The 10,684-nt window shown below is 34.4% G+C and overlaps 2 protein-coding genes across 2 annotated transcripts; one reads left to right on the top strand and one right to left on the bottom strand.

Moving 5' to 3' along the window:
- The first annotated feature begins 851 nt into the window (after positions 1-851).
- Positions 852-4,852, top strand: LOC111409739 (3-methyl-2-oxobutanoate hydroxymethyltransferase 1, mitochondrial-like). The gene is made up of 5 exons (XM_023039747.1): positions 852-1,367; positions 2,473-2,679; positions 3,001-3,147; positions 4,022-4,075; positions 4,192-4,852. Exons 1-5 carry the CDS (start codon positions 939-941, stop codon positions 4,435-4,437), a joined length of 1,083 nt encoding a protein of 360 aa, XP_022895515.1. The 5' UTR covers positions 852-938; the 3' UTR covers positions 4,438-4,852.
- Positions 4,853-8,127: 3,275 nt separating this feature from the next.
- Positions 8,128-9,809, bottom strand: LOC111409737 (WRKY transcription factor 22-like). The gene is made up of 3 exons (XM_023039746.1): positions 9,304-9,809; positions 9,108-9,218; positions 8,128-8,938 (listed from the first exon to the last, which is right to left on the bottom strand). The coding sequence occupies exons 1-3, from the start codon at positions 9,792-9,794 to the stop codon at positions 8,458-8,460; spliced, it is 1,083 nt and encodes a 360-aa protein (XP_022895514.1). The 5' UTR covers positions 9,795-9,809; the 3' UTR covers positions 8,128-8,457.
- Positions 9,810-10,684: the final 875 nt, after the last annotated feature.

Genomic DNA, 10,684 nt, shown 5'->3' with positions numbered 1-10,684 from the left:
GGCTAACAATTGCCTAATTGATCGCAAATCAAAGTACAATGGTGGGATTGTTCCGTATCAATGTTCAATAGCCTGATTGTAAGGATAAAGTTCAGTCGACGCCGATGAAATTTACCCGTTTAATTTGTTTTATTTCTTTGTTATATTTTAGATTCTTCTTGAAAAGAATTTATAAGTAGTTTAATTTATGAATAAAAAAAATTAAGTGATAGATGATGGAAAGTATTTATGAGTTTAATATATTTAAAATGAAGTTTGACCATTTATAAATAATTTAAATTTTTTGTCAAACGGAAACTCAGATAAATATATATATATAAGGCTGATGTTGAAATAGATTTATAGAGCCTATATGTTCAACTTCGTCCCCTCTAAAGCATGCTTCCTTTTGCCGTGCAACCCAAAATACTCATTAATTATTTTCCAAACATTTCGATAATAACAATTTCTTCATTGGAATTCAAGAGTAATATTATTCAGCTCCAATTGGGTATTGTTAAAAAATTTGATTAAAATTTAAGTCAAAGTCAAAGATTAATTTTAATCATATATTTTATTAACTTTTATCAAAATATACTAAAAGTTTAATTTTAATCTCTACCAAATAGAATATGGATATTCTTTGTTTGCATATGCAATATTAAATAATAAGATAATAAAAGGCGTGTTCTGAATCACGTGATATCATCCTGTGAAAATGAGTAGCATTATCCGGAATCGAATGCATTAATGGTGTAGTACCAACTGGGTTCTATTTAATTTATTTATTTTAAATGCAAATTACAAAAATAAATAAATAAAATTAAAGAAATACTTATAGTTAGGTTCAATAATTCATCCATCCCACATTCCAAGAACCACCGCTCACCAACCTTTTGCTGGTGGCCATTTAAGCCCGCTTTGGACACCTTAGGACCATTCAATTTGGATTTTTCAAAATGGCAACTTTCTCTTCAATCTCCAAGACTCTTCGTGGATGTTTGATTAAAAAAAATTCAAATTTTATGCCAACCCTTTTGAGATGCATGAGCAATGTCCCAGAAAACAGTGTTTATGGCGGACCAAAGCCCCAGAATCCGAACCAGAGAGTGACACTAACCAATTTACGCCAAAAGTACAAGAAGAATGAGTCTATAACGATGGTGACTGCCTATGATTATCCCTCGGCTGTGCATTTGGATACTGCGGGGATTGATATTTGCTTAGTTGGTGACTCAGCGTCGATGGTGGTTCATGGCCATGACACCACTCTGCCGATCACCTTGGACGAGATGCTTGTGCATTGTCGAGCGGTGGCACGCGGCGCCAACCGGCCGCTCCTTGTTGGGGACCTTCCTTTTGGGACTTATGAGTCAAGTGCTCAGCAGGTATTATGGCTTAAACTTCTTTGATGGTGAATTAGATTATTAATTCTTAATTTGAACATGTATTGATTTTGTTATTAACCCTTTTGTTCTAATGTGAATTAAATGGTTCATAGGGTGTATTCTATCCGAAAACAAGCCGATTATGTTAAATACGAGATCACATAATCTGAGTCCTATAAATAGGACGTGTCCTTTGTTCTCTCTAGTGCTAATGTTATCAAATAATTGTATAGTTTGGAACATCGTTTCAAAGGAAGAAGTACCTCACCGTGCAAGAACCACCAGTCACCAGAACTTGTGATTAGCCCTTTTTTTCTAACTAGAATATGTATTGATTTTGTTATTATCCCTTTTGTTTATGTGATCAAGCACAGGATGATCAATTGTTTCGCTGTTTATTTTTAATTAAATGGTTCATGGGGATGGGGTGTGATTTTGTTCCTTCTATCCAAAAACAAGATGATTATGTTCAATACAAGATCACATGACGTGAGTCCTAGGAATACGATAAGTCATTAAGGCAAATTTGTTCTCTCTATTGCTAATGCTATAGAGTAATTGTACAGAATGGAACTCCATTTCAAAGGAAGAAGCACTGTAATCGCGTAGGAACCATCACAATTTCTGATTAGCAAATTGAATTTTTCAATTGATGAAGCTAAATACTTGGGCAGAACATTGGGGACTTGCTGTTTTAAGAAATTTCAGTCCACTGTGCACATTGATGAATATAACTTGATAGCTTTATGGATTGTCCCTTGCTCAGGCTGGACAAGACCATTTTGATTCTTGATTAGCAAACCCCTAGTAATTACTATTGTTCTAGTTTCTGAGGAGGGGTTTACAGTATTGGTATTACAACTAGACATGAAAGAAAAGATTTGATGATAGGGTGCTCTTGAATTCCATCTGTCTGAGATGATAAAGATGTAGTTCTTGAATCCACGCCGTTCACATAAATTACATACCGAATGGAGGTTATTACCTGATACTGTTCCCTTTTCCTCTGAAGTAAGGCTGCGAACTTTACATTGGTGGTAAACTGTTATGCATTCAGGTTTGAATATAGAATGGTAGGTGATGTTGCAATTTGAATTTTGAGCAGGCAGTTGATACAGCAGTAAGGGTTCTAAAGGAAGGAGGGATGGATGCAATTAAATTGGAAGGTGGGGCACCTTCAAGAATTGCAGCTGCAAAAGCTATTGTGGAAGCTGGAATTGCTGTGATGGGGCATGTTGGGCTCACCCCTCAGGCCATTAGTGTTCTTGGAGGATTCAGGCCTCAAGGCAGAAATGTGGATAGTGCAGTCAAGGTAATATTTAGTATTTAGAGCATGTTTCCAAAGCTTAATTGGGAGTGTTATTTTTTCACTTCTGAGTTTTGAAGGAAAAAAAAAAAAAAAAGGTTAGAGCATGTTTTGCTAAGTTTAAGAAAAAGGTAAAAGTTACTTTTAATCTGCTTTGCTAAAGGAGCTTATACTGCTCAGCACACATACAACACTTTTATGCTATATTAATGATATAAAGGAAAGCAGTTCACACTTCTGTGATGCACGTGACTTTTCACTGAGTCTGCTTCCAGTGGCTACACACGTTAAATCTGTTCGCTCGGGCTGTTGTACCTTGCTATGCAGGTAGTGGAGACTGGCCTGGCTTTGCAAGAAGCAGGGTGTTTTTCTGTTGTGTTAGAATGTGTTCCTGCACCTGTGGCTGCTGCAGCAACATCAGCTCTTCAGATACCGACCATTGGCATTGGTGCTGGGCCTTTTTGTAGTGGTCAGGTCAGTATACGCATGTCTCTGTTTACATTTTGCACCTAAAGGAATGACTTTTCTTCAGGAATTTAAAATCCATGATGCTATGATTATATTGTTTACGTTTTAATTTTGTTATTATGTATTTAATGTTCAATTGACAGGAATATTGTGTCCACCCTGCAATTTGGCAAAAGAGAATAGCTTTTCAATTTAGCTTTGTTGCCTATAATACCGAACTTGCTTATCTATGTAACATATACACTCTTTACAATAAAGAACTTTATATTGTGAAAAAAGTCTGACGAGATTCCTATTTCAAGGGCTTATATGTAGAAACTCTTTTTGTTTCCCCTTTTTTCCTGTTTTCTTTTTTTCACTTCTTTGTCTGGTGTGTCTGTGCATTGGTGATGCAGTGCTGGTGGTTGAGTGGCAATGCAATCGAGTAATCATCTCAAGAATGGAAACTGTTAGTATTGCTCTTTGTTTGAAAATCAACCCACATCACCTTTTACGTAAACTGACAAATAGAACTCGTGACTGTTGCCTATATTTCCCAGTCTATGGAGCAATATATTTTGTTACTTATTATACATGAGCTAATGCAATTAGTTGTGTAATTCAGAACAATTTTTTTTCTGCTGACGAATGAATTTGTTGAAATTGTTATTTTGAGAAATGTTTTTGGCATCTTTAGTAGTACTGACCCTATGCATTCCTCATCCTTCTTACATTGCAATTGAGGAGGAAGACTTTTCAGCTGCGCCTTAAAATGCACAGTGCTGAATATATGTTTATGGCCTAGTTCACAGATCCTACACCTGTCATGAACAAAAATTACGGTTTCAAATCAATAAATATTTTATCTGTTGATTCAATAAAATCCAATTTGTGAATGCAGGTGCTAGTTTATCATGACCTTCTCGGGATGTTGCAACATCCACATCATGCCAAGGTTAATGCCACTATTCCCCATCTCTCATCAAATAATTCATTTTCTTCGTTTTTGAATATTTGCGTTTGGAAGATTAAATGTACATTGCACGATATGGATTGGCTTCACCATCACAGGTTACTCCGAAGTTTTGTAAACAGTATGCTCGTGTTGGAGACATCATCAACAAAGCTCTCCTGGAGTACAAGGAAGAAGTGACAAATGGTTCTTTTCCTAGCTCGGCCCACAGCCCTTATAAAATTGGTGCTACGGAAATTGATGCTTTTATGCAACAGTTACAGAAGTCGGGTTTAGGTGATGCAGCCTCTGCAGCAGCTGATGCAGCTCAAAAGCTTGTAACTCCAAATTTACAGGATGAATAGAGACAATAGAGTTTGAGCAGTAACCAGAATATAGAGACTGCTTGTTTGTTTTTTCCTTCAAATCTGGAATTTTCACTGCACCGTGTGTTCATTTGGAGTATCTTAACATGTGCACTGCATAACCAGTTTTGGGATTTATCAGAGTTTAAGGTAGAAGATTTTGGTCAAACATTTGTTGTTGGATCGGGGAATTCTTGAAAGATTCAGTTCGTTTCTTAGTGTTAGTATGAAAGAGGAAAGTAAATGTCCAAAAATAGCATTTTTCTTTGTGCAATTGGTGTTGTTTAGTATCCATATTTTTAGATATAGCATATGTATGTGAGATGATAATGCGAGTCGAATAGAGCTTACAATAACAACAAATTAAGCTTCATTTTCAATTATGGTTTATTGAATGAATTTGCTTGGTGAAAATCAATTTGATTATAGAGGAGAAGCATATTCGGGTGAATGCTCAAGTCATTCTTCCACAACAATCTTTCTTTATCCACACTGCAACTGGCTATGAAGAATATAGTTTGAATGGCCTATTATCCTTTGTTTGTCTATCAGGTCTTTATGGCACCATAAAATGAGCCACTTACACCAAGAAAATGACTTGTATTGAGCTCATTAGGACTTTTTAGACGAGTAATTATGTGGTGTCTAAATACTAGATTATATTTTTCGATCCACGTAAATTCGTGAAATTTCTTTTTTCTTCCTTTTGTATCGATCTTCTTCTTATTAATATTTCAATAATTTACATGAGTCGTTTAAAAGAGAATTTCATTACGAATTGATCACTAGATAGTGTTGAGGATACTTTGAATTTTAACACCCTTTAGAAGTGTGTAGAAGTCATCATCATCCCCCATTCACATTTCGGAATAAGACAGGCATTTTAACGCATTCTTTGAAGCTGTCTTGCATTTGTCCCATAGATTCCACGTAGAATTGGAATATATTGATTACAATTAGTTACATAAAACACCCAAATCGAGCAAAAATATAATGTAAATAAAGGTGTTTTGAGCAATTGATTGTAATGGACATGTTCATGATTCACAAAACCCATTTATGTGTCATTATCTTGCAATAGAGCTAGCAAACATGGAATCAAACTCTTTTTTCCTCTACAAGGTTCCCTATGATAAGATTAAGCCTTGTAGGTAAAAAAAGCATTTTGATTCTTTAGATTCTCGACTACTTTCAACGAACAGAATGTCAATGATTACGTAAGGGTTAAGTACTCGAGTAAACATAAGTGAAATTTCAACTTAATCATGAAGCTTCATTCTCCATTTCAAGTTGGTCAAATGTCATGTAATGGTATAATTATTTACTAACTACACTACCAAGTAGACCGGGTCATTTTGGTACGACTGTTGTGAACAGACCTTTTATAGAAGAGCTTCTATGAACAAAATTTCTACCAAAAGTTGATGACCGTTTGATTGTCCAAAAAAGTATCGTGACTAATGAATTAATTGTACAACTGCATAATTAGAAAAATGCTCTCGTTTTATTAATTGACTAAATATCATTTCTTTATTATATAGAATTTTTTAAATTAATATTTTTATTATATTGTCGTGGAATAAATTTTTTAGTATAAATTGTATTACTGGAATATTTGTTTAAGACATTAATATATGAAATATCATTAAAAAAAGAAGAAGGAAATACTGTAATTTCTTGAGTCATCTCAAAATAGTTGTTTATGAAAGGTTATTGACGGTTTGCTTGTGAATCAAAGTAGTGTTATACATATAAAATTGATTGTTTAATTAACAGCGTAATCATAAAAGTACTTTTGTTTAAACTACATATTTATTTGAGTAAGCGTTCATTAATTCCTATGTATCTCATCTTCGTAATTAATATTTATTTCATAGTAAATTAATTTTATTTTAATTATGACGAGACAATTGTTTTATTATATGTCACATTATTTAAAATTTGTTCATTTAAATCATACACATTATGTGTAGTTTCTATTTTATCATTAACATACCAACATATATTTCTCACTTCATTTTCTCAATGTAAATCTAATTGTAATTGCAAAATTAATTTTTTTATTTTTTACTTTTGCAATAGAGAAAAAACAACGTCTATTCTTTCTTGTAATTATGTTTTCAAAAAAAGATTGAGAGTTCGTTTGTTTCCTTAATTCAAACCATATAATTTATTTACTATACTCAAATAATATTTTGATATAATGTATTGTCTCCATTTAGTTCAAAATTATAGTTCATGACAATAACACCCATAATCAGTCCAGGGAATCCATCCCAAGCTCAATCCATCGAGCCATCCCGTTTCAATCATGATCTTCATGGTCATGATCATCAATTATCCTTGTTGAGTTTGAAATAACAATTTCGCCAAAGACTAACCGCAGCCAAGATATAATAGAACTTGATTAACGAATGGAAAATTTTCAACTTTATGTCATTGCGCGATTAACCAATAAAATTTCAATTCGTACTTTGAATAAATATTCTGTGAGATAAAAAATACCATCGAGCCAATGCTTAACAATTTGGGGCTTTTTAATTGATGAAATTGGATGATTGTGCTTGGATTGTTAACTTAGTTCTGTGATCTATTTAATTGTCTCATATTTTGAAAATGTGACCTTATTTTGTGTTCTGAGACTGCTTAGATTATGACAAATGGCATGATGATGGATGTTGATGGAACGGCTCGATGCTGTTTCTTTAAATATCCTTTTATCGTCTTTTCTCTTTTTGTGTACTCCAAAGTTTCTCTCTAATTTCTCCTTTTTTTGGTTACTTTGTGTAATTTTTTTTTATTTCAAAGAGGGTTGTGGGAGAAACCGGTCTGGGGGTTTTAATTGTCACGCAAATTCAAAACATCAAAATTATTAACAATCAAAACATGCTATATTAGTTTTTGCTACCATTTTCTCTTATAGCTAGGTGTCATGTACCAAAGTTCAACGCTCTCTTAGCCTCAAAGTGAAAGTATTTCTACCCTTTTATTTTACTCAAATTTGAAACCGACTACAAAAATAAGGGGTGGGGTTTCTCTCGCTCATTGATTAGTGATTACTAGATAGTCGTATTATTGAGAGAAAAGGTTAAAAATAAATAAATAAGAGAACTTTTTAACAGTGTGTAGAAGTTTAAACATCATTGGAGGAGTCCTATCATTTGTCCCATAGATTCCACATAGGTTTGGAATATGTTGATTAACATAATTAGTTACACAATCACTCACATCACCAACAAATAAGCATACCCCATATAAAGGAATGTGAAAGGTATTAAGCAATTGATTGCAATGAAAATGTTCATGATTCACAACCAACTGAATTGATTCACAAAAACCATTTTTGTGCCTTTATCTTACAATAGTGCCAACAAACATAGAATCAAACACTTTTTCCCTCTACAAGGTTCCCTATGATGGAGCTATATACCCTTCTAGGTACAAAAACATTGTGATTCTAAGATTCCCTACTACTCTCAACGAACCAAATATAACTACTATTAAAGGATTCATTAAATTTTTACAAAAAATTAGTTCATCACGAATTTTATTTTGTTTTAAGTTGAGCGCTGATTTAGGTCCCGTTAGGTACCTATTTTTTTCAAAATGCATTTTTCTTTCTTTTATTTTCAACCACATATTCTTTATTGAAATAATATTACATGCAAAAAAAATAAAAAAATTCATTAGTATTCAACCACATATTTCTCATCAATTTACTATTCTAAAATACATTTTTACATGAAAATGGTTCACAAACATCCTCTTATTTCAAGTTGGTCGTAGATTGATGCATCATCTTTTAGTCAGACTGAAAGTAACGATCAACTCATAACGAAATATTTATGTTTTGATGATCAATTTGAATCAAAAAGAAGTTACGTAGAGCACAAATTTTTGCTAAGACCTTAGTGCCCACAAATGTTGTTGACCCACTATAGAATGAAAGAGAAGTGAGTGACAAGAAAAGCATCATTCGACATTCAATGGACTTCCATAGGTGGGTCACTTTCTGGCAAGTCAACTACTGCCGGCAGCGGTGGATGTTGCATTACTGGCGAGCCAAGATAACTGCATACTCGCCGGAAACAGATCGGAAAACAAATCTTCGTGATCCGGGCTAGTGAATTCCTCAAGACCCACAAAGAAATCATCATCCAAATCCATGTTTGAGACACTAAATTCGTCATCTTCACCATCAGCTTCAACTTGGTTCTCTCTGTCCTCCCTGCTGCTCTCCACCTTCTCCTGCGCCGTCGAGGGGCTCTCCGCCGGCGATACCGGTGTTGAGCAAGTGATTTTATCAGTATCATCGGCTTCGGTACTTGGGGTGGTCGCCAGCTTCTGCCGGGTGCTTCCGGCAAGAGAATTCCGGTGAGTAGGCATAGGGTGGTTGTGCTCCGCCGTGTAAGTTACAATGAACATTCCCGGGTCGGATCTATTCCGCTCCACTTGTTTCCGGGCCATACAACTCTTTGAAGTGCTGCATTTATAATATCCCCTGTTCGATATACAAAAAGGTATCATAATCACTACCATAAAATTCCTCTAAACAGACCTTTTAAGCAAAAAATATTAACAACCCTTAAATGAAATTGCAGTTGGGCACTAATTATTTTTCTCAAAATCACTTTTCTTCAAGCCAAAAATTCTTATAAGTGATAACTAACCTAGGATAGGGAGATCCTTTAATGGGTTTTTGGCCATATTTTCTCCAAGACCACATGTCATTTGATAAGCTATCTGCAGGTACATGACAAACCTTCTTCAAATGGTTCTTCCTGGAAAAAATATTCTTAAGAACTCAATAAACAGAACAGAATTACTTATAAGTTGAATGAAAAAAGTAATTATTTTCAAATATACCTTCTTTTGGATCTTGAGCTAGGAGTATTTGAAGTACTACTTTTTACTGCTACAAGAGATTGTTTAGGCTGAATTTGTGCTTGCTGTGGTAGATCTTGTAATCCTCCAAGAACAGAGAGTGGTGAAATTGTTTTGCTCTGTGAAAAAAAGGGTTTATACAGATCCTGCAAATCTTCAAAGAAGCTATGTTTTCTTGGCTCAAACAGATCTTGAAAGGAAGTAAAGTTCACATCTTGCTGTGTGTTGAAGCTGCTGAAGAGATGGGAGCTGCCGGAGGTGGTTGTTGCGACCGTGGAGGAGGTGGCGGAAGAGGTGGAGGTGGTGGTGCAGCAGCTTCTCACCACCGCCTGAAGATCCCAATCATCATCCATTGGTAGGGTGGGGTGGTATTGGGAGAAGAAAAGAGACAAAACAAGACGCTGACTTTTGGTGATAGAGAGAGAATGGGGAGAAAGAGATTTGAGGGTGTAAATGAAAGAAAAACAAACCATTTATAAGAGAGAGGGTGACTAGGGGTGTTTTTCTAGAGAGAGAGACTGATAGTTGGCTTCGAATTATCAAAGTTATTTTCACTGATCATCACTGAACTTCGGGTAAATTTTCAAATTAGTCACATAGACCCGTGCTTAATACCGCTGAAGATAGAAATTTTGGAATATGTCATTTGATGCGGATCCATTAAGTCCTCCGAGATGTCATTTAGATTTCTTGGATAAAATATGTACAAAATTCCTTTCAAAAGGTTGGAATTTTACCTAACCGCCTATTTTTATTTCGACATGAGGTTAGATTAAATGATAGATGATTTTTTGAATTGTAATTAATGGAGGAATCGACAACTTTGAGATGAACTTGGCACTTAAGGGTTGTCATAACATTCTACAAACGGACTCGAAATTTGTCGTGTGTCGATTATAAATGTCAATTACATGCTAAATCCACCGGCCAAATAAAATGAAGTCATTCTATGTTAATTAAAAGAAGAGAGAAACAAACTAAGCCCCTATTTGTCAACTATTCTGCCATATTATTTTTTCATAGTACTCATTTTTAACAACACATTTTTCATTAAAATAATATTACACATAAATAAAAAAAATTTCTTCTTTTTTAACAACACATTTCAAAATAAATCACTATTCCATACATCATTATTTGAATTTAAAGGGGCACAAACAGGCCATAAAATGTCACGCAGCTCTAAATTGACAATCTCTTTAAATTAGATTATAAATTAAATTTTAATAAATGAGTGGACACTTATAAAATTGATTCATAATTTAGTGACGAATAGTGTTAGAAAAATACTTTAGCGATCAATTTAAAATTTCTCAAAGGCTTCAGTGCCCACTAAAGAAATTAACTCAATTACCAAAAGGGG

The sequence above is a fragment of the Olea europaea genome, chromosome 15 (genome assembly GCF_002742605.1).
Source record: "Olea europaea var. sylvestris chromosome 15, O_europaea_v1, whole genome shotgun sequence".
Classification (NCBI taxonomy): Eukaryota; Viridiplantae; Streptophyta; class Magnoliopsida; order Lamiales; family Oleaceae; genus Olea; species Olea europaea.
Note: the sequence above shows the minus strand (reverse complement) of the source record. Positions and strands in the feature narration are given on the sequence as shown.